The sequence below is a fragment of the Lontra canadensis genome, unplaced genomic scaffold (genome assembly GCF_010015895.1).
Source record: "Lontra canadensis isolate GAN:19392208 unplaced genomic scaffold, GSC_riverotter_1.0 scaffold197, whole genome shotgun sequence".
NCBI classification, from domain to species: Eukaryota; Metazoa; Chordata; class Mammalia; order Carnivora; family Mustelidae; genus Lontra; species Lontra canadensis.
The window spans coordinates 1,142,144-1,165,896 of record NW_022631191.1 but is presented as its reverse complement, the minus strand read 5'-3'; the positions used below and the strand labels follow the sequence as shown (position 1 = coordinate 1,165,896).

At 45.7% G+C, this 23,753-nt stretch overlaps 1 protein-coding gene across 13 annotated transcripts in view; it reads right to left on the bottom strand.

Moving 5' to 3' along the window:
• HUWE1 (HECT, UBA and WWE domain containing E3 ubiquitin protein ligase 1) overlaps positions 1–23,753 on the bottom strand; it is a 168,916-nt gene that overhangs the window by 6,121 nt on the left and 139,042 nt on the right. For 8 of the 13 annotated variants that reach the window (XM_032847995.1, XM_032847997.1, XM_032847994.1 and 5 more), the window contains 26 exons: positions 21,442–21,614; positions 20,939–21,087; positions 20,116–20,191; positions 19,184–19,282; positions 18,463–18,596; positions 18,107–18,275; positions 16,546–16,774; positions 15,728–15,906; positions 15,357–15,446; positions 15,052–15,206; positions 13,733–13,778; positions 11,925–12,212; positions 10,569–10,860; positions 10,241–10,371; positions 9,514–9,728; positions 9,149–9,437; positions 8,908–9,010; positions 7,591–8,137; positions 6,119–6,722; positions 5,297–5,418; positions 5,032–5,188; positions 3,686–3,818; positions 3,195–3,397; positions 2,465–2,592; positions 1,109–1,205; positions 61–216 (listed from right to left, as the gene is read on the bottom strand). In XM_032847995.1, the coding sequence (XP_032703886.1) occupies positions 61–216; positions 1,109–1,205; positions 2,465–2,592; positions 3,195–3,397; positions 3,686–3,818; positions 5,032–5,188; positions 5,297–5,418; positions 6,119–6,722; positions 7,591–8,137; positions 8,908–9,010; positions 9,149–9,437; positions 9,514–9,728; positions 10,241–10,371; positions 10,569–10,860; positions 11,925–12,212; positions 13,733–13,778; positions 15,052–15,206; positions 15,357–15,446; positions 15,728–15,906; positions 16,546–16,774; positions 18,107–18,275; positions 18,463–18,596; positions 19,184–19,282; positions 20,116–20,191; positions 20,939–21,087; positions 21,442–21,614 (4,964 nt within the window). The remainder of the gene's footprint in view (positions 1–60; positions 217–1,108; positions 1,206–2,464; positions 2,593–3,194; positions 3,398–3,685; positions 3,819–5,031; positions 5,189–5,296; positions 5,419–6,118; positions 6,723–7,590; positions 8,138–8,907; positions 9,011–9,148; positions 9,438–9,513; positions 9,729–10,240; positions 10,372–10,568; positions 10,861–11,924; positions 12,213–13,732; positions 13,779–15,051; positions 15,207–15,356; positions 15,447–15,727; positions 15,907–16,545; positions 16,775–18,106; positions 18,276–18,462; positions 18,597–19,183; positions 19,283–20,115; positions 20,192–20,938; positions 21,088–21,441; positions 21,615–23,753) is intronic. The other 5 variants (XM_032848001.1, XM_032848000.1, XM_032848002.1 and 2 more) reach the window with 5 other exon arrangements.

Here is a 23,753-nt window from a genome sequence, read left to right as displayed (position 1 = left end):
CAGAAAGGGCCGGAGAGCAGATCAGCAGGGTGGGACCTTGGCCCAAAGGCCACAACTCACCTAGCACCGCATGCTGGTCATGGGATTCCTCTAGTTCCTTTAAACATTCTCCCAGCATGTCCCACAGTTCATCCAAGCTCAGCTGCTCACTGAGCAGGGGTAACTCAGGTGGCCTCTCCTCCTTTTCCTTCTCCCCTTGTGGGGTTCCATCTGAGCCTACAGGCCACAGAAAGGACAGAGAGAAAGCTTTGAGGTTTTTCCTTCATTTAGCTTTCTCCCAGACCAAATATGCAGGCGATTAATCCAGATTTCCAATGCCAGATCAAGCGGACTGGCCCACTGGCTACTAAGTAATAACTGAGCAATATCTGAAAGCAAGCTCCAGTCCTACACTGGATGACATTTAAATTTAAATCAAATACAATTAATACAATAAAAATTTTGGTTCCACAGCTGCAGAAGCCACATTTTAAGTGCTCAACAGGCACATGTGGCCAGTGACTACTATAGACAGAGCTGGTTTACTCACTGCCTCATTAGCTCTCAAAGAATCTATGGATTATTAAATGATTTAATGCATTTCAAAAACGGATGTCCTGTGACAACCCTATTCCACAGAAATGTGTTAAGAGGGCATTGGAAAGTATTCTACGTACAATTAACTTTTGAGAAATGCTGCCACTAATAGCACCCACCATGTGCCAGGTTCTGTTTTAAGTGCTATATATATGGGTGTGTGTTCACTTGTTCAATCTTAACTATGAACATCCCTATTTTAAACAAGGAAACTGAAGCTAAGAGAGGTTTGCTTCATGTCCCAGAGCTAGTAAATGGCAGAGCCACCACTCAAACATATGCTGTCTCCATGTCTAACATTATCACATCACAGTTTCTTTACTACAGGAATTGTAGTGTATGCTGTGAATCTCCAGAAAGGGTGAGGTGGTGACAGTCAGTGATCTCGGTTGGTAAATGCCTATTGACATTTACAAAAGCCAGCGTTTACTGGAACAAACTGGAAAACACTGAGCTTATGTATACAGAGAACAGGGGATGCAGCAGACTGGCTTTCTCTTCTGCTGTACTGGAAATAGGAAATAGTACTGACCAATGGACTGAGTATCCTGAGCACTGGGAGATGGCTGGTCCACATCCATGGGCGACTCCTCCCTCCGGACAGAGGCCTCCGACTGGCTTGACTCCGACTGGATAAAAGGGAGACAAAGTCACATAAAAGGGTGCAACTCTGCTTTCCTCAGGGAGAGGCTAGAGGCTGGCTCTACCCATTCTCATACATCATAAGTTTGGAAAGCTTCCTTTATCTGGTCAAAAAACTTTGTAGCTTTCTAGAACAAAAGAATGGCCTTCCCACCTACTTCGCCGTCCTCCACCCTGAGCTAGCAAACTTTCCCAAAAAGCTCCTTGGATGCCTGCAGTGCCTCCACTGTACTCCAGACCTATGTCCAGTTAGTTATGTCTAGTTAGACACCAGACCTGAAGACTTCTTCTGAGAACAGATTACACACACACACACACACAACTCAGGTGAGCACACTGTAGGTTTGGCTCTCTGTTTCTGTTTGCTCAGAAAAGGAGAAATAAGGGACAACCTTTGATGGGTGGGAGTATTCACAAAGCCAACATCTGTCCTTTTGGGTATGGGAAAGATGGTGCAGAAAATACTCCAGAATAATAGTTGTTTTCCCTTTCTACTGTGTTGGGAGTCACAGCCCTCAAATTCTACGATGTTCTCAGCATGCTCAATGAAATCATACTGTGTTAATAGTAGTAATATGCAAAGAAAAACCAGGCCTCAGGATACCTTTATTTCCTGGATCTTGGGAAGGTGACTTGCATGTTGCAAGGACAGGAAAACAATGAGAGTGCCACAGCATATAGACATGATGCTAGGCTTTTCCCGTAGCCACTCTGTGCTGGCATCCCAACAATGAGCTGGCTATCTAGGAACCTGAAGGTTTCTTCCTAATAGTGCCTAAGTGCCTAGGTGCCTTGGTACCGAGAGAGTATGGAGAACAGAAGCAGAGGCCAGGGTAGATGGACCAGCTATAGCCTAGAAGAGGCTGCATGGGATGTATACCAAGCCTGGGGGCATTACAAGGGCAGGATTCCTGACATACTTGCATTATTCCATGAGACTGAAAAACCTTTATCCCACACCCCCTCAGAACCCAGACACTAAGCATTATGCAGTTTGCAAAAGCGCCACTGTTGACTGGATAGCTAGGAGTGGGGTATGATGGCCAAGCTTTAAATCACATCAATCCAAAACAATGAACAAACAGTAGAGAAAACATCAATAGAAAGTAACCCTGTTGTCCGGAAGCATTCATACAGCAAACTTAATGCAAAAGCATACAAGGTAAGGGCAGTGAAACCCCACTGATAATGTGGTGGGGAAGGGGAGAGAGACAAATGAATGAGGGGCCACAGGCATCATGCTAACCGTTGCTGCTTGTTGCTGTCTCCGCGCCCTTTGACCCTCACGTACCATTTGTATAATGGCATCAGCCTCAGCCTCCAGCTGCCGAACAGCTGCCTGGATGCTGCTAGCTGAGCCTAAACCGGAAGAACCTGGGAGAAAGAAAAAAAAGGGCAAGATATAAAAAGTAGAAAAGAGGGAATGCCCAATATTCTCTCTCCCATCTTCTGGGCTGCCACAGGGCATCTTGCTGAAGTCTTTGAGCTTCAGCTCAGGCAGCTTCAGAGTGCTCTTCACCAGGCACTAAGAACTACCATTACAAGTAAGGGCAGGGAACATGGTGCTAGGCAGATGGATAGTGGCAGGTGGAGAGGGTTCTGTGGGATAGGAGGAAAAGAGGTAGGATTTGGCAGGCCACAGCTGAGGCAACATGGCTGCAATGTTTTAGTCAGGAGTGATCAAAGAAGCAGAAAGGAGACACTCAGTGCCTTAAATCTTGTTCAACAAAACAGCTGCCCCCAGTTTCTTTGCCGGATTCCCACTCTCCCTTAATTCTCACTGGCCCTAATGAATTTCCTATGCAGAGAGCTTGAGTGACATATAGAACGCAGCCATCAACAGCCTAGGAAAGGATCATCACTTCTTTTTGAAAAGGTTAAGCAGGATGGAAACATGACATTAAGTCCTGCCCTCCAGGGACTCTGAGTTTTCCACCACCAACCCTGCCCCTCAACTGGACACTCCAGTTTCATACCTAGCCTGCCTGTCTGCTTGGCTTTCTTGTTAGCTCGGCGTGTGTCGTCCCGGAGCTGGATGATGACCTGCAGTACCCTCAAGAAGAACTTCTGGGTAGATGTCTTGGATGTCAACATGGACATAGAAGGCAGCTGGAGCTCCCGGCCACCCAGAGGTCGCTTCTGAGATGCCACAATTACCACATTCTCAGCCATGTCAAACCTAGATGGTGTAGAGGTGGCTTGCGTATACTGACAGTATCAAAGCATAAACATCCAGAGCGAGCAGGGCTTTTTGGTGTCAACCAGAGGCTTAAAGAATCTCAGAAGGAAATCCCCGAAGTGGGAAAAAATAAGGTAAAGCATGTATAGGACAGATAAGAAAATCTGCCCAAAGAGGGGAAACAACAACAACAACACCACCACCACCACCACCAGGAAACCAACAAGAGCCACCTTTTAGAATACCCCAGATTCCAGCCCCACAGCCAAATGGGTGGCAACCACCCACCTGCTCTGCATTTTGCCTTTTAGCTTGGTGGTCTGTGGCTGCTCCTCAGGCAGGCCATCAGGAGAGAGGGTCTCACACTGGGCTCGTCGCTGCTGTTCTAGGTTGTATTCCCGTAACTCAGCCAGAAGGGTACCTGGTCAGGCAGAGGAGCCAGCAAGTGTTCAGAGACTCCCCTAGTGAAGGAGCTGAAAGCCAAACTTTTCCAAGAAACCTGCCCAGGCTATCTTCTTTGCTCAGCTGCAGAGAATCTGGAGTGAACAGGAATTCTGCTGCTCACCTTACTATGTATGTTCATGGATCAGCCATTCAGAGACTACCAATATACCCTGCCTCAGCAATCTGTTCAATCTACACAAAATGCAGCTCAGTGCAGAGGGGGAAAAGTATCAGTTTCTGAGGTGATCTCAAGCAAATTGCTTAAACTCCTCTCCAAGTTCACTAATCTATCTTGATAACGAGACTAACACTGACTAACCTCACAAGGCAGTTTTGAATATTAGGAGATAATGGCAGTAGAGTAGGTGGGACACTGCCTGGTCCAGGGGTATTGAATGGTAGGACTCAAGGAAGTCAGAGACTGGCCAAATTCCTTCTGGAAGAACCTTATAGTTCTCATGTAACAAATACTCTGGGTTATACAGTCTAACCAATACCCATATCACCTCAGCTCTAGGCACATTTGTGAGAAGGAGATAACTAAGCAGGTAGCTGAGATCTAGGGAGTTCCATGATTGGGTTGGGGGTGGGAGAGAGCAGAGACCTTCTATGCTTAAAGAAAATCTGGCCCTACTCCTCAATTCAATCGGTTTATCGCCCTGGGTTTTAATTTTCTTCTTGCTTAACAACAGGAAGGGAGACTGAAACCAGACAATTTACAAGTGTTTTTAGAACTTCTATACCCTCACAACTGCACAAAGGCAGAGGACATCTGCCACTTGGACTCTCGATTCTTGAGCCTAAGTGAAGTGCAGATGTATCTCTGAGGTGGGAAGCTGCCTTAGCAGGCTCATCATAGGGCTCTTATAAGTGCCCAGAATGGAGAAGCAAAAGAGCACTGCTGGTCCTATATGTACTCATTTTCCTTTACTAAGCACTGATTACAAGGTATGTGCCAGGCACTGGGAATGTAGAGAGAAGCCCAGCCCTGTTCTCCCTGAACAAATAAGTAGAGGGAAACAGATGACAACCCAGTATTATCAGTGCTGCAACAGAGGAGAGGACGGGGCTGTGCTACAGAAGCAAAGAGGAGTTTGATTCAACCTGGAGATTCAGAGAAGGCTTCCATAAAGAGGTGACCCCTCAGTGGAAAGCTTCAGAAAAACAAGATGCTTTACTCTGGTTATTACCTATCTGTTTACAAAGAGTATAACCCAGATGGCGAGCTCCATTCAGTAGCAGCTTGAGAACAGTGTCCCGGGTCGCAGGGTCCCCCCGAGAGAGCTGCAGTAACACATTTGCTGCATCCTCTAGACCCTCTTCAGAACAAGAGTGGGATGTCAACACCTGGGGGAAAGAAAAAGGGAAAGCCTCAACTTGAGTACCAAAACTTTATCTATTCCCATCCACCTTTTTTCCCCTCAATCTTAGGAATTCAGAAGAGCTTGGACTCACCTCCACAGAGAGCTGTAGCTGGTTTTCAGTGAGGCCAGAAGATACCATCTTAAAGTCTGCACTGCTGCTGCCCCCATCACCCATCTTTGCTGGAGATTTGCTGACCTTAGTAGTTGTAGAAGCTTTGAGGAATCAGATGGAACACTGTAAGCCTCTAATAAAACTCACATGACAGAACCAGAGAATCACTAAACTGTCCAGAGCTTCACTATGGTAAAGTAGTACAAATGAAAAGTCACCCACCAAAGCTAAATCCAAATGACCTGGGATGTCAAGGACTCTCATGACTGTACCTTTTAAAGTGACAAAGACTCTTAAACATTTCTCAATCGTTTCCCTACCATCGGAGCCCCCTCTTCAAAACTTTTTTTCCAGTAATTCTTACCAGTCTGCTATAGGGCTCATTCCTTTTACTTCCTAGGATAGCCTGGCTATTCTACCCTTTTTCACACGGTACCCTGCTGGCTCTTAAACCTTTTCCTGAGACTGGTTCCCTCAAACAGGATGGAAAGGCTGGGAGTTCTTTGAAAATAGGGACTTTCTCTCTCTCTCCTCCTCCTTTTAGTGCTTAGCCTAGGGAAGCCACATTCAGTGAATGCCCGCTGGTCTTCAGGAGTGTCTGTGTGGGTGGGTGGATGAGTGTGGGGAAGAGAATGATGGAGAGAGAAAACTGGGACTGAGGAGGGCAAAAATGAACACATTTGGCTCTCGCAAACAGAAACCAAGCTGACTGCTATCATTAGGGAGGAATACCTGGATGGGGGAGTGGAGGGTGAGGTGGGTGTCCATACCCCAAAGCTCCCAGCCTATATCCACACTTACTTGAAACAGTAGTGGTAGCAGTCGTGGGGGTAGTCACCGTGGTCGAAGCAGCTACGGCAATGGTGGATATAGCCGTGGCAGCAACCAGAGCTGGAGCAGAAGTGACAGGGGTGGTTGCAGCAGGGGGAGTGGGCGTGCTGGAGGCAGCAGTGGTAGTGGTGGTAGATGTGGTTGAGGTGGCAACAGTGGTGGAAGAAGCACTGCTGCCAGAATTAGCCTGTGTTTCCGACACTTTGTTTTCTGGGAGAGCAATTGAGATGAGAGAAAGGAGTCTGAGGAGTTTCTCAGTTAAGAGAGAGCTCCGGCGAATGACTGGGTGTGACAACATGTTCATGAGCTGCCCCAGTGGAGAGGCCTCGAGGCTGTATGGGGAGGTTTCCCCCTCACCACCAGCGCTCACTGGCACTGACTTCACGGAGTTCTTGCCTTTCCGGCTGACATTCATGTTGTCCAGTTTTACCAATAAGTCCCAGAAGTCTGTGCAAATGCCACTGCTGGTGGACTGTGAAGAGCATGGGCTGCAGGCCTGCTTACTGCCCCTCTCCCGATCGCTCTCACAGTTTGTTTCTTTGGTCCGCTGCTGTGTAAAGTGGCTGGGAAATACCTGCCGGCAAAAGGAGGACAGGCTTGGTCTAAGGGTCTACACAGAAAATACGTCTTCCTGATAAGGAGAGACAACTGATTCCTAGACACACCATTCTTCTGAATAGCTTTGGTGACATGGGAGAAAGATCATATAGGAGTTTTATCTAACTGATGGTGAAGTGGCCTAGAGAAGCAAACAAGGGGTTTGTAGGGAGATGATTAGCTAACCTCTGAGCATCTGTCTCTGTACTTAAGAAACGGGGAGCACAATCATGCTCTATCAAAAAACTGCCGAGATTAAAGGAGATAATGTATTTTTGCATAGTGCCTGGTACAAGGTAGGCCCTCCAAAATGGCAGCAATGATTATTAAAAAGAAGACTGAACAGGGGCACCTGGGTGGCTCAGTTGGTTGTGTCTGTCTTCAGCTGAGGTCATGATCCTAGAGTCCTGGGAGTGAGCCCCACATCAGGCTCCCTGCTCCTCCCTGTCCCCTCCCCCACTCGTGCTCTCTCTCTAATAAATAAAAACATCTTTTTAAAAAAAAGGAGCAGGTTCTAGGTCCAGGTCCATCACTTACTAGCCACATGACAAAGCCATTAAACATTTCTGTACCCTAGCTTCTTCATTTGTAGAATGGGGATCATACAGACCACGAGAGTTGTTTTGATAACCAAATGCACAAAAATTATAAAAAGTGCACTCTTTATAAAAAGTGAAAGTAAGAACCCCACAAAATTATTTACTGGATAATTCCCAGAAACAATACGGGCCTCAGGATTAATAGTGCAGAAAGACCTGCTAGCTTTCTCAGAGTTCAGATTTCATCTAGGTTGTGGCTGTGACCCCCCCTCTTCCATCCCCCAGGGTTGGGTTCAAGCTTCTCACCTTGGCCAATTGAATGAGTGTGTCCAAAACATGTCTGCAGACAACAGGAGCAGCCTGGGGGTGAATGTGGACAGTGGAGCCACTGCTTGCATGCTTCTCGGTGTGTTTGCGACCCCCTGAACGTTGGATCTGGAATATATTAGTCCTGCAGCCTAGGGCTGCATCCATGGATACTGAGAGCCAGGAAAGCTGGTTGGAACTCTTAGACTCCATCTTGTGTAGCAGGTCCAGCGGTCGGTTCTCATGGCTGCTCGACCCACAGCTTTTGCTTGACTTTTTGCCCTTCTCCTCACTTGAGGAGAGCTTCGGTGTTTCAATGCATAGCTCACTCTCGCTGCTGCGCTGCAAAATGGAGAGCAGACTGCGGATGACCCAGTGGCGGGTCTGGGCATGGTAGCAGAGATTTCTCAGTACTCGGTGTAGACGGCTAGTATTAAGCTTTGGCTCATCCACGAAAAGCAGGACCAGGAGACAGGATAGGGCTTCATGGTCCAGGAGGAGCCGTCCTCGGAGGCGGAGGAGAGTGTCCACATTACTGCCAGAAGGCCTGGAACAGAGCATGGTTTCTAGGTAACACTTCAGCTAGAGCTCGGGGATTAGGTATAGGCCAAGGGAAGGGGAATGAGCTGCATACTTCCAAGGAGGCATAAGGGAAGAGTGTCTAGTCTAAGTGTTCTTAACAGTAAGAAAAGCTGCCCTCTTGTGTATCTACTGGGTACCAAATACTCTATAATGCATACCAGCTGGTATGGGGCTGCTGAAAAGACCAAAGAACTGCCCATTTTTGAGATGATGAACAAGAGGCTCAAACAGGTTAAGTGACTTGCCCTACAACACAGTGTCCATATTATCAATTGGTGAAATCAGACTGCACTTAAGGTCTAAAAAAACAAACCAATAATGCTTATTTCCTACCTTCTCTAGCCTATCAGGGATTTGCCTGCCTCATTGGGACTGATCACTCCCTTTATATTTTGGCATGTTGGGTGCAGTCTGCTTCAGCCTGGGTAGTAATGAACTCTTCTTCTTCCATAGCCTAGATGTTACAAGCTCTAGGCAAGTGGCTTTCCTTTCTATAACCACAGCCAGCACCTGCTGCCAGTCTGCCTTACTTTGTGATTATGGTCTATGGTAGCTACACCACCCCAAAACTGTGGCTTTCTGAAGGGGGAGTCCAAAGATCTGGCTCCCCTACTCATTCAAAGCAATATCCTAGAGAGATCATCCAGTCTCTCCACCTATAAATTAAGGAAATTGGACTAGCAACAGAAGTGAGAGGTGGTATAGCAACGTCAAAAAAAAAAAAAAAAAAGGTACCTGTTATGGCTGCTGCTACCCCCCATCTGGAAGGTGCCACCTCTCTGCACAGCAAGGCGAGTGTACTGGACTCCACGGTTGCCACTGAGGCGACTGGTGAAAGCTGGAAGGAAAGAAAAAGGAAACTGAAACTGGGGAGGTAGTTGGTGAGCTGGGTCCAATAACAGAAAAGGGGAACAAGAGAACCTTATGTGACCAAAGCCAAACATTTCAGAGCCCTCCCACTTGCCTCCCTCTTTACCGGGGCTTCGGAGGATGGCAGAGAGTGCAGAGGTGCTGCTGTGGCCAAAGAGCCGCTCATGCATGAGTTGTCGCTGCCGGGCTTCCTGCTCTCGCCTCAGGGCTTGAGCCTCAGCAGCAATGTCAGGTGGCATCACAGCCAACACACTGTCCTCCATGTCCTCCAGGACACTACGGCGCAGGTCTGAGGGCAGGGTCTGGATGAAGGTCACAGGGTCCATGGGGGTGTCTGAACTGGCATTCTGTGCCAGTTCTCGTCGCTGCTGCTCAGCTCTCTGCTGTGCCAGCACCTACGGAGCAGAAGAAGTCAATGGGGGCATACCCATAGCTAGGCAGCCTAGCCCCACCAGCTCCCTGCTCACATACTTCCTCCTGGATGGCTGGAGGCAGGGCAGCCAGGAACTCAGGGCTCACTTCAGTCACACCAGGATTGCCCACCACTGCAGGAGCTGAACTATTTGCTGAAGGGGCAGTCCGAGTTGGTGGACGGATACCCAGCTGGTTCTGCAGGACTTCTCGGCGGATGTCATCAGGCAGAGCAGCCAGAAAAGAGGGGTCCACACCTTCGGGTAGACTGATACCTGAGGGGAGGCACAAAATATGAAGGGACTCCCATTTCTACCAACGCTTAAAATGTACTCGGAGTAAAGAGACCCATGGTCTTATTTAACCTCAATGCATGCAAAGGACAGAGGACACAAAGAGGGCCCATTCACTTTCCCTAGGCTCAGAAAAGCTCTTATTATGTGCCACAGTCTTCGTGTATGCTGTCACTTAATCTTCATCAAGACCCTACCATGTAGCTATTATCAACCCCCCTTAGTACTGATAAGGATCAGAGAAGTTAAGCAATGGTTCCAAGTTCTGAAGGTAGGTGACTACAGAGGGGGTAACCTGAGCTAAGATCTGTTTGACTCCAAAGCCTGGGCTCATTCCATCACGCAGCACCAGCACCCCCTTACTGCTGGTCCTCCTCCCATAGGTATGCCACCTTCCATGTGGATGGAACCATTTAACTGGTGGGCATTTCCATGCCAAAGGCTCCTAGAAACCTACATAACCCTAGGATGGCCTAAGCACACAAGGAGCTCACCTGCAAGGGGATCTTCTTCTTCACTGCTTGTTGAAGGGAGTGGCTCTTCTAGGATTCCCCGGGAATCTGCTCCAGAAATGGCCACAGCAGAATCTCTGGTGGAAGAACTCTCAGAGGATGCAGGGGGAGAGCTAAAGAAAATAATTTTCAGGTTGTTCTTGGTATTAATGTTTCCCCATTTATAAAATACTCCCATAACACCCCACTCTCATAGAAACCAGGATGATTTCCCCAGTGCACCAAGCATGTGCAAGAGTTAACAAGTATGCATGTGGCTTGAAATACCCACCAGCATATTCTGCTTTCCTCTTGTTCACACAATGCTTACCTGTCTTCAGGGGGCTGGGTAGGTTCCCCTGACGCATCGCCCCTGCCTTGCACTTCTGTCACAACAGGTGGGGCATCCCCAGGAGTGGAGCTGCCTGCTGTGGGTTGCTCAGAACTACCAGCTGCTGAGGTGTCACCCACAGCCTCCTCCAGGGTACAGGAAGCCAGGCTACTGGTGTCCATAGGAGAGCCTTCCAGTTGACTGCTGACAGCTGTCAGAGCATCAGAATCTTCAGCTCTCTCTGGGGAAAGAGAGGCTAGGAGGAAGTCACATGGAGAGGTTAGATCTCTGCCTAGAAGAGGGGGCCGAATTAAGATGCAGCCAATTAGACTTCTCACTTCTCTACTGTCTTGCTGGCCTGACATTCCCCCTCAGTCTCATACGCTTTATAAAGCTCAGCTCAATTCCTCATGATGTTCCTGGTATGCCTGTGAAACACCTTTCCCTAGGCACCCCAGGTAAGGAAGGGAGTCTGTCACTTTCAGATTCCATGCAGGCACCACTTGTACATGCATGTTGATTTTGTTTATCTAAAGAAGAGTCCTTGAAATAAAAAACTCCTACGCCTTAAGGTTTTTCCAGAGCCTATCACAGGCAGCATGGTGCAGAGCAAGAATAGCAAACAGGTCTCAATTTACCCTGTTGGAACACTGCTGTGAAGAATTTTGAGGCCCCACTGCAAACCAGTGGGAAATAGTGCCATGAGATAAACAGTGTTTGCCAGGATGGGAGAGATGTGTGTGTGTGTGGGGGGGTGGGTGATGTGCTTGCCATCCCTAAAGGATGCTGAAGGAGGGCAAGCTTTAAAGTCACACAACAGATCTGGATTTTTCTCAGCTCAATCACTTATTGAATGGTCTTGGGCTAATAATCTCATGTGGGTTTCAGTTTATTCACAGAGATAATACTACCTACTTTGGAGGGTTGTTTCTGTTTTGGATGGTTATTTACTATTTTTTAAAAGTAACTTCTACCCCCAATGTGGGGCTCAAACTCACAACCATGAGATCAAGAGTTGTTGCATGCTCTTCTGACTGAGCCAGTCAGGAGCCCCAGGAAGGTTGCTTTTAAAGAAGTAAAAGGCTTGCCATGACAGCCCAGGAAAAGTGATCACCTCAATAAACTGTTTGCATTATCACCTGTATCATTCGACACTCAGATATATGATCACTTGAGTCTACAGAGAAGAAACCTCAACTTTAGCTAAGAAAGAAAATATGCAAGCTAAGATTCTACTCTCGGAGGACCCGAACTTCTATTATTTCTTTAAGGACAGTAAAAAACTCCAAAGATGTCCATTTTCCCTCCTGTTAAATCACCCTTCACTCCTCACCCAAACCTTGAAATTCTACTCACTTATAGTAGGAGCTGGGGACAACTCCATCTGAGTTGTTTCTGCTTCTCCACTTGGCCTTGTGGGACCCAATTCCTCTGACTCTACAGGCATTAATAGCTGCGTAGAGCTACCCCCTTCTCCAGCAGGGGACTGCAGCTCTTGAGCAATCTCTCCCAAGGCTGGTGGGGGTGGGAGTGTTTGTTGCTGTTGTGAAGGCTGCAGAGTGACAAGGGTGTCCTTGGACTCAGATGTAGCTGCATCAGTTGAAGATGGGGTTGTTGGGTAGCTGTCAGGCATAGGAGTCCCGTCTTTCTCGGAAAGAATAACAATGCAGGTGTTAAGGGACAATCAGCCAAGAAACCAGGGAGCCACTCAGTCAGCACATGTGGCCTGACAAGTATCCCACCCCAGTCAGTAATGTAGGAATATCCTCCCACCCTGCCCCCAAGTGTTCCTAGGAACAGCTTATGGCTCATCTGGTATACCCAGGATGAGGGCTAAGGCACAGTGTTATCTTAGTCTTAAGAACTGAAGATCTGAATCTTTACAGATCCTAAGAATTAAATCCTTTCTATGCCCTGGGTGGAAGGGGAAAGAGTTCAAAGTCACTTTATGATGATACTTGCCTCACCCTAAATATCACCTATCCCCTTCGACCTCCCTCTCCTTAAGAGTCCTGATTATCCCAGGAACATCTGTATCTCTGATGGAGGCAACAGTGCCAAGACTAAGTATGAATATGCCCACACCAGGGAAAGTAGTAAGTTGTATAGTTATCTTCTAATTGGGGCCTAAAATCCCTACCCCACAACAATACAACTTACTACCTCACCCCGGCATGAGCAGAATCCTCTAGCAAGGGCAGCAGACAAAAGGCCATTTTACCTGGTAACAGACCTTTTCAAAGACCTTTTGCTAGATTAAAAGCACCAGGACACCTACCACCCACTTTAAATGTTTAGAGAAAAACAAAAACAAAAACTGTGTAGGCTTTAGTATCTCATTTTGCAATTCAAATGCCAAAGGAGTCAGAAGGCATTGGGAAGCAGAAGAAAGTTCTGAGGAAATAGGGGTGGGGGAGACATAATACCACATGGACAAGTCATCAGAACCATGAAATAGCTGCTGACATTAAGATTAGAAGGAGGAATACAAAACATATAGTAGTAATACCAGTTAGCCCACAGATGCCAAAAACAGATTGCTCAGGATAATATCCCTAGACTTTTAGATTCCGAAGACTCACAAAGTTTATATAAAAAGGAAAAAATAGAAAGAGACTAACATAGGGTTACCAAACGTAGGTTAGTTTAGTCAAGTAAGAAAGAATCCTGTCAATAACACTTAATAAAAATATTTTGATACCAAAGAACTAGGAAGGACATAATCTCTATAAAAACCAGTTCTTTAAATTGAATAAATTCAGCTTTCTGAGAAACTCATTAAACCCTCTTTATTTTGTTCATTTCCACAGAGGGCTGGCATTTGGGAACCACTGCCATCAGATATTCTCATGAAGCACCACACCACGGTGGTCACCAAAGGCAACAGGACACATGGCCTTGCTACACATGCCAGAAAGCAGCACAGCACGATCAGAATGAGACCCTGAACAGAGCACGTCGGAGGGGAAGTGTACCACCGTGGGAAAGACAGTAGACTGTATAGTTATCTCCAAGATGGGGTATGACCCTAAAACTATACAATCTACTACCTCATCCCACAGAGCACCAGTGTTCATCTTCAGCCCACTTTGGGCCAGCTACTTGAAAGGGTCAGGAAAAAGAACCAACCAATTAGCAGGAACGTGAAAAAGGGGAAGAGTTACCTGAGAGGTTCTGTTCAGTGGAGTCATTTGTCTTAGATGCAGTACACTGGAAAGAGAGGGGACAGACCAATGTGGGACTTCCATAAGCATGTAACATAGTGGAAAACTGTAATAGCTACCCCTGCCCACATAAGCCACCTAGGAGTTCAAGAACCTGGATGAAAGATGAGCATTTTAAAGTGCAATATATCTCTAATACATACTTGTGCTGAAAGATGGCTTGCGAACAAGGGGAAACAGCCAGGAGGCTGTGCCTGGCACAGAACATGACTAAAATACAACCATGAGACCAGCAAGAATTCCTTAAAGTTTCATCACTATGTATTTCCCTTCCTTGGGCTCGTTTTGTTCACTCCAGCTTTGTTTGTTTGATTTTAAAGGTTTTATTCATTCATCTACTTGAGAACGAAGAGAGAGAGCGCGTGAGTGGGAAGGAAGGGGCACAGAAGTGGGAGGGAGAGGAACAAGCAGACTCCACCCTGAACCTTCCATCCTATGACCCTGAGACCGTGACCTGAGCCAAAACCAAGAGCTGGATGCTTAACTGACTGAGCCACCCAGGCACCCCAATGTCCACTCCCAGCTTTTAAAATCATATGTCAGGCTTACTTATTTTCTATCCATTTGTTGTATCAAGTTTGTTATCCTGAGTATTTTTAAAATCCTTAATCTGATATCCTAACTGCTGAGTTAATTTCTTATTTCTATGTATTTCATATATTTTAAAGCCAGTATTATTCAACATCCCAGAAATTTCAAAATAGGTAGCTTCTTTCTAAACCAAAGTCATGCTAGAGATTTTGCAAATTGAAAATCAAGCCTTAGAAAATGACATGTGGTGCTGGGGTTTAGGGCATGAGTATTTCCTGAATGAAGCCTAAGCCTAACTTATCCAAATGATGGAATGGGGTCATCTTGGTAAGTAAGGTCTCCCCACACTTGGTCAGTCAATCCACTGAGTGAACTGCAACGGAGTCACCAAGAGCATGGGCATAATTGAAATCATTCTTCTTGTCTAGTTGCAGTCACTGAAGGTAGAGACTACACAGTGTCACTGGTAAGTTAGGAGCCACTCTGGTTCTTGCTCCAGTTTTCCCCAGCAGAGACACTAGAGAAATAGTTTTCCCTCAGGGTTTGAAATTCTTTCCCCTAAAAAAACCCCCATGTGGATGTAGGGTGCATCTGGAAGGAATCATTTCTCAGGTTTAATGTGAACATCTCAAGATTCTTTAATCACTGGTGCTATGTATATACCAAAACCATATGAAAATAAAGGATGACAGAGCCAAAGATGAATCCTTCCGGCCCTTGAAAATCACCTGTGCACTCTGATCCCTGTTTTCCTTATCTTCTTTGCCCTTGTCAGTTATCTTTGTTTCTTCCTCAGCCAGCTGTTTTCTGCGTTTTTCCCGCCTCTCTTCCAGCTCCTCATCCCTCAGGAATTCCAGGTGATTGACAATGGGCACTTTAACAACTGGATCAAAGAAGCAAAGATCAGAAGTTGCTCAGTGGAGGTAGCCAAGAGGCAGAGCCTGTGGCCAGAGAAGGAGGGCAGCAATTCCCACGCACTCATTCCCAGCTGTGGAAGGCTCACTACTGCCCAAATAACCAAGCTGTCACATACCTGAAACACAGTCATGCATGCTCTCAGCATCGAGAACTTTGCATTCCTCTGTCCAGCGGGTCAGGGCTGTGGGGATGCTGGATAGGGTCCCTGTAGGGGCAGAAGAGTGAGATTCTTTGCCTGATCCTATGTCATCTGACCCCAAAATTGCCATATTTCTCTAACAGGACCCAAAGTCTATCACAACATTTGGCACATCACAAGTGTCCAGAGATAGTAAAGGTTTTGCTGACCTTGGCTAACTATCAAGTGGTTCTGGATCCGATAAAATGTGGTTACTTTAGGCAGGGCAAATATTGCTCTGCCTTCCCTCAGCAAGAAAAAAGAAGAATGTAAAAAATTGTACTCTTCCTTTCACCACACAAACTTGCCTGCTTGGCTGGTAGCTGTGCTCTGGTCATGGAAGAAGTCATCCAGCAGTTCATCATCAGATCTGGCAATGATGTGGACATCATCATTGCCTACCAGGAGGCGGGCTCGGCCACGGCTTTGTAGGGGAAGGCTGCTGCTTAGCTGAAGGATGTCAGCAGCAGCAGAAGGACCAAGCAACCTGTAGGGGTGATGGTGGGGTACCATGGTCACTGTAATTCATAGGGGTCCTGCAATCTGTTATTGTGAGATCCTTTCTGTACCCTCTTGGAAATGCTTAACACTATTATGGACCTGATCATATTAAGCATACATCTTTTTTTTTAAACTTTTAAGTAATCTATACACCCAACATGGGGCTCTAACTCATGACCCCAAGATCAAGAACTGCCTGCTCCTCTGGGTGAGCCAGTCAGGTGCCCCACTAAGCATAAATCTTAGTTACTTTTCTAACTACCAGCTTACCAACTTTATTTGGGCTGAGGTTGGATATTAGTTTCTGACAGAGTGTGTGTCATTGATAATGCCATGCACCATACCCTCTCTCTTGTGTACTCACCGTAGCCTGTACATTAACCATTATGACACCTATGTCCTTTTCTCTCACTCTGATATTGTTTCTTCCACTAAACTCTAAGACTGAGGGCAGAAATCCTGTCCTGTCTATATTTAAAGCGTTAAGTGCTTGGTACATGAGATGCTTCATTGATTGCTGAATGTATACATAGGAGGACACTTAAGCAAAAAGACTGTTACATAATTTAGTACTCCCCAAAAAGCTGCACATACAATCCTAAGAAATGGGACAAATGTAACTTACCTCTGGAGTATAAGAGGAGGGTTGGGCTGGCGATTCCCAGGGTAATGAACGTGAATGGTATGGCCTGTATTGGCCGTCAGCTGCCTTAGGGTCCTCTGACTGCGCCCGATGCCCTGGGTGAGACGCGTTGTGGAAGAGCCACTGCCCAGCGTCAGAGAACTGTGGTCTGCATGGCGTACCATCAGTGGGTGAGTGGTAGGGATATTTCCTGGGGATGGGGGGATGTCTGCTGCAAGGACAATATGTAAAGGGGTCAGTGCCAAAAAAAATCTCTTCCATGGTTGTTCCAACAGAACCATGTCTCCTGGGCCTTACTTCCTCACACGGAAACCTGAGCTTTGTCCTTTCTCCCTCATTCCCACACCTCATTTATAATCACTGACACTACCATAGCTTATGCCACAATCTCTTATCTAGATATAGCAACAGCCTCCTAAATAGTACCTTCTCCCAATCCATTCTTCACACTATAGCCACAGTGATGCTTCTAGACCCCTGAAAAACATGCTACTCCCTTCACCTAGAGGACTCCTATCCCCCTTCTTCACCTGCTCTTTTGTTCTTGGCCCAGATGTCACTTCCTCTGATTCTACAGATTGGCTTAATAATCCTTTTCTCTGGGCTTTCTTACCATACTACAACATAACGCCTCCTAACTTATAATTCCTAATAGACCATAAGCTCCTTTCATGGAAAAGGACTGCTTTCTTTTTCACTGCTGTATCCTGAGTACCTAGGAAGCAGTAGGCACTCCTCAAATATTTAATTTGCTAAATGAAGGGAGGCTCAACAAAAGGAAGACTGATGGAAATCACAAAAATGCAAAGAAAATCACAGAATAGAAGGCACCTTGAAAATTATGTAATACAACCCATTTTTTTTTCTTTTAGAACTTTTCATTTACAGGTGACAAACTGAGGCTCAAAGAGGTAAGAGACTACTTGGCCAAGACAATAGACCAGAACAGTTCAGTATTTTCTGCTATATCATGCTTGTGATTTGGGGTCAAGACCTGCCTTCTCAGGACAGCTTGATTCTAAGAACTAGATGCTAAAAGTGAACTTTGTTGTTGATGGGGGAGAAGGGAAGAGATTCACTCTCTCCTCCGAAAAGATGCATCCTTGATGACCAGAGTGAATGTGCTCAAATATACTCCCCAATGCCAAGCTCAAAGGTGTTCATCCAAACTCTCAAGATCCAGTGTTACAGACATAAGAATTTTTGATTGCCCTGTCACTGTAGCATGCACATGGGTGCCTGATGCAGTCAGCCTTGGTCTCACTTAAAAAAAAAAATTCAAGCAAATCATCAAGTTGTCCAGGTTTTAAAATGGCTGCCTGTTTACTGAGGTGGAGAGAACAAAAGCAGCCTCTCACAATTCCTTCTTCTAAGTACACATTTATTGATACAGATGGATTCAGATATCCCTTGCCCCAGGAAGTCAGCATAGGAAAAGAAGTGCTGTATCAGATTGATAGCTGCTCTGGTTCACTGCTTGGCTTACCCTAGAGAAGGGTATACGAATCAAGAGGTAAAACCCAGCTGAGCCCCTGTATCTTACTAGCACTGGAGAACATGTTGTCAAACTCAATGATGAGATCATCCTCCCGGTCAAAGCGCTCAAATCGGACCAAGGGAGAAGCGTTCATATCAGGGTAATCCTCATCCAATTCCATTTCAGAGCCATCGTCGTCATCGTCTTCATCTCCCTCTTCACCTTCATCATCCTCCTTAAGGGGAAAATAGGAGATGGAGAATTGCTGGAGATAAGGGTTTTCTGAAGTCTGGTGTCATGGCCACATTTGCACATGAGGGAGGGAGGCGCTGAGGCTAGCAACCCAGACTGTTGGTTTTCTCCAGCTCTGTGTTCCCATGGAAGAGGTTGTCTGAACCAGCCCAAACACAGTCCCCCCTCACCTGATCATCTTCCTCATCTTCCTCCTCCTCCTCCTCTTCATCCTGACTATCATCCTCATCCTCGTTACTGCCACTGCTGTCCTCTTCCTGAGTGTGCTCCTCCTCATCCTCAGGGTCCAGGATATTCATGGAATCTAAAACAAAGGGAGCACATTGGAGGACTATACTGAGTAGCTAGCAAACAGGCTACTGTGCAGGCCGGCAGACTGAGTGGGAAGGCGATGGGGTATCTGACTCTAGGAGAGGAAGAACCAGATCTGGGGTGATATACAGACTTAGTGAGCCAGCCCTGATTTCCTGAGAGTGCCAATCAATGCATCAACACGCTGAGCAGGGTGGCTGAATGTGGAGGCTGGCTATAGGGTGGTACTTCAGGAGCCATGTTCTAGGACTTGGCCAAGTCTGCTGGTGCCCCTTTGCCTTTCCAGTCCTACTTTGCTACTGACTGCATCCTGTTGGTAAGAGGGAATCTGGAGCGATGATAGCAGGTGGGTGAGAAGAAAGCGAACCAAGTAAGAAGTGACAAACTTTTGGGCAAGCAGTAGTAACATGTTATTTGAAAAACTGGCTGAGGATAAAGTGGATGGTGTATGTCAGCGCATGCAGACAGATGCTTCCTTATTCTGCACATGTGGGCAGCTGCCTCCAGGAAAACCCTAGTGTAGTGTCTGTCAGACGTGCAGGGCAAGAAGGGAGGCCTTTCTGGCCTCGGCACTCTCACCTTCTCGGTTGGCCTGCAAGGTGGAAGCTTGGCTGAGGTTGGAAGGAGCTTCATCCATCAGCACGTCCTCTTGTGATTCATCCTCTCCACTTCTGCTCACTGAAGGTTACAGAGCAGAGCCTTCACTGAACAACAGAGGACTTCCCTTTCCAGATTGGGTGCGCCTAAAGTAGCTATGTACACCCAGCAGATATCTTTTTTTTTTTTTTTTGGATGAGGGAGAAGACCTAGGTTCTCTGCTGTTGACTAGCTAGGTGAGCTTGGCCAGTCACTTTACCTGTCTGAGTCTCAGTTTCCTCATCTGTAAAATGGGATGATCACATCTGCCCTGCCAATCCCACTAATTGTGAAACCACAGAGGATAATGGGTGTGAAAAAGTCTTGTCAAATTTAAAAATAGAGGTCTACTTCCATTTATCCTTTGATTTCCTTTATCAATAAAATAAAAACAAGTAACACATAGACCCTTGGAGCCAGGTGACAGTAGGGAACTTTTGCCATTTTCCCTTTGAGTTGTAAAAAGGGCCACCCTTAGGGAATGATCACTCTTTTTACACTACTGAGACTCAGAGGCGGAAAGCCCCTGGATTTTGCTGAAGAACTGAAAGGAAAGCACTTTCTCACCCTACAGCCTCTAAAGCCTCCTCTAGGCTTCCATGAATAAACACTCTTGATGTGCCTCATGTATCATCTGTACTGATGGCCACCCCCTCCACCTCCCCCACACAGGCAACGCTTCAGACCTGCCACCACAGGTCTGTAGATGGTTTGTGAATTTCTCATCTGTAAGACCATCAACATCAAGACAAGCAGCAATCTAGGCTGGCTATGAGCCCTTAGGCAGAGCTGAGCAAGCAGATGATGAGAAAAAGGGTCCTCCCAAGAGAGACTGAGGCAAAGGAAGAGGCTATACTCAGTTCTGGGGCTCTCACCTATAATTGTACTGTTCCCAGATCCGCCATCCCTCTCAAGCAACTCATCTATCAGGTCCTCCAGCTCATTCTCAACCTGGAGAGAAATAGAACATATATATGGATGCACACAAGTCTATCATTGCGCTAGCACGGAAACCCTAAAAATTGCCAGCAAAGGAGTATATATTTCTAGGATAACATGTGACAGAACATGTTGCATAAACACCACACATTTGGTGCTAAGAGCACAGAAACTACCATGTGCTGCCAATCCGCACTCACACTGTCCTTCAAATGGATTCATCCCAGTTATCTCAGAACTGGTTAGTTGTTTTACTATCCAGGAATACATGCAGATCTCCTCAGAGCTAGCAGCTTAGGACTGTAGGCCCCATTTCTTACCAGTGCTACTAGCTCCAGAAATTACAATGCCTTCTTTAGGGTCTTTAGAAAATAGCTGGTTTGAATGCTCCAGTGAGACCAGGTGCTATAGGCACAACAGTGATGTTAAGGAGTTTCCATTAATGACCAGAGCCAAATAAATATCTTGGGCCCAAAGGGCTCAGGTCAGTTTTCTACATCCACATTTCACCTGTGCTTAAGTTTTCCTCTTGGGATCTATTCTGTTTCATAGTACATGGATGGCATCCTGGCCCTGCCCCCACCCCTCATTTAATACAATTCAAGCACATTTACTGATCTACTACTAAGAGTATCATCTGTGTTCCTCTGCAAAACAGACAGCATTGAGGCAAAGATCTAAAGTACTCACCCACCCACACCGCTTGGGGGTTTGGTTCAGCGCCGCAATAGGGGTATGCTGGGTGATCTGCCTCCCTACCTGCATCTCTTGTGAACTGAGCACCTCAGGCTGCCCAGCAATCACCACTGAGTCGGTTTCAGCCTCCCCATCCATGATATCCCCATCTGCCACCTCTGTCTGAGTGACATCATGATCCTCCTCCTGCACTTCTGCTTCCCCAGGCTCGCCTGAAACAATCAACCAACCAGCAAAATAATCAAAGGGTGCCTATGTGCAGGGCACCACGAGGCAAGCATGAAGACAATAAGGTCCCTTCCCTGGGCAAGTTTACAAGTTCTCAGAGAATAAATGAATGGGTGACAAAGGAAAAGACAAGGCTACGTGTGAGGAGAGCCAAATAAGGCTGCAATTTGAAGGAATTCTTTGTGGGGCAGATTCCCACACCACTATGACAGATCTCTGGAAGGCCAGCAAGTTCCCAGGGAAACAACACCAAGCCAGAACAGTTGTGATGCAATGCACCCATAAAATAGCTATGCCCACCCAGCCAGCTCTTCAGTCCATTGGCTCTGATTCCCTACCTGGGTCCTGCTGGTTGCTATTGGAGTCCTGAGCAGCTCCTTGGGCATCCTGCTCAGACTTGCTCTTGCTAGAAGCACTCTTGCTGCCAAAAAGGCTACTGGGCTGGTTAACAATCCGGGAAAGTGTTTCCAAAGGCTTCAAAGCAGCGTTGACTGTGTTGGCCATGTTTGGACTGAGATAAAGGAAGATACAGAGATGGACTTAGCACAGAAACTCACACTAAGGAGGAACCAAGACTGATCAGAGTACAGCTGATTCCAGGGATGAGGCATGGAGGGTACAAGGTGAGTCTGGGACATCTTGTGCCAGAGGCTTTAAAAAATTAATGGGGTCATCATTACCACAGGCCAAATTTGAAACACTGAAATATCAACAATAATGATGGTAATGGTATTACATTAAATGTAAAAAGAATCTGCAGCCATAGGGATACAAACAGGCAGAAGGAAATCTTCACTATAAAAGAATGCCTGCTAATAAACAGGCATGATAAAGTCGGAAATCATCACTTTTCAGACAACAATGTAAGTGATCCAGGCAAAGATCACCAATAAATGCTAAAACTATGGAGTTAAAAATCCTCAGGGCATAGGATATTCACATAATCTTCATGTGAACTCAAAGCATCACCGCATAGAAAACTTATTAAGTACAAAGGGGAAAGCTAACCTTTAACTGTGATCAAACTTAGCATTACCAATAATGGACAAATTAGTATTATATATCTCCTGGTGTGATGCACCAATAAGGGCAAACATCACCTATATACTATTCATGCTGGAAAGTTTAACCTAAACCTGAATATAAGGAAGCAATTAGACAAATCCAGATTATGGAATATTTTACATTTGTCTTTCTGGATCGTTCAAAACAGTCAAATGTCATAACAAGAGATATGGGATAATCAAATGCAATTAAGTGATGTTCATTGGATCCTGGACAAAAACCACTGTCCCCTCAAGGTGTAATACTTGGAATAATTGGGGACATCAGAGTATGAAATACATAGTGAGTACTATTATATCAATGGTAAAATTTCTTAGATGTGATGATATTCTAGCCATGTAAAAGAATGTTTATTTTTAGGAGAAACATGCTTAAGTATTCAGAGGTTAAAACATGTTGTCTGCAATGAACTTCAAAATGATTCAGCTTCTAAATGGGGGAACTCAAACAGGACAGAAATGATAAACACTGGTTAATCCAGATGAGACATATGGTGCTCATTACACTCCTGAGTTTGAAATTTTTAAACGTTTTAAGAAAACTGATGAGGGGCACCTGGGTGGCTCAGTTGAGTTAGGCCTCTGCCTTCGTCTCAGGTCGTGATCTCAGGGTCCTGGGATTGAGCCCCACATTGGGCTCTTTGCTCGGTGGGGAGCCTGCTTCCCCCCCACCTCTCTGCCTGCCTCTCTGCCTACTTGTGATCTCTGTCTGTCAAATAAATAAATAAAATCTTTAAAAAAAAAGCTGATGAATTTGTATCAAAAGGACGAAGAAGCCAGTCTGAGGAGGCCCCATGGGCCAAAGATATAATGAGAAAGAATGACTGCATTGGTCCAAATAATTCAATTACTGATTTAAAAAAAATCAGTGAAAACAGAAAATTGAAAGCCAGAGAAAAGTTGCATTTGGGGTGGTGATTAAGTCTACTGATTACTCTAAAAATTGGTGACTTAAAGAAAAAAAAAATAAAGTTTTTATCCTGCCGTTTCAGTAGGAACTGTATTTCAGGGTAACCAGACTCACCCCTTGAATAGGGCTTTGTCACACAAAAATGCCAGCTAATAGTGTAGAAGGAATGACAGAATTGAGAAAGTTATCACTGATAATCCCCAAAGAAATTAGAACAGGAAAGGATTATCACTTACTGTTAAGGTCATTAATTAGGTATACGGCTGACAGGAAACCAAACATTTATACAGTGCCAAAATACTAACATAGATTACTTTATAATAAGAAGGTGGAAAATACAATAGTACAATGACAATTATCACTCTAGTAGTCAGTTTTGTCATGATTTTTGATAGTTCAAAGAGAAGTGTTGCCCCATGACAGAATATGAGATGTACATCACTTATGATATATCCTAACCAATAACTTTAAATTAAGCTTCTAGCTCTAATTAGAAGTTTATAGAAAACAGGAAGTAAAGGAACTGCAATGGACCAAATCTAGAAGGCAAGACATTCTGCAGGACGGCAGGCCTGACCACCTCAACAAGTTAGTGTCACTAACAGAAATAAAATGAAGATTAAAAAAATTAAGGTTTTGTGTTAGAATAACAGAGATTCAGAGGACATAATCAGAA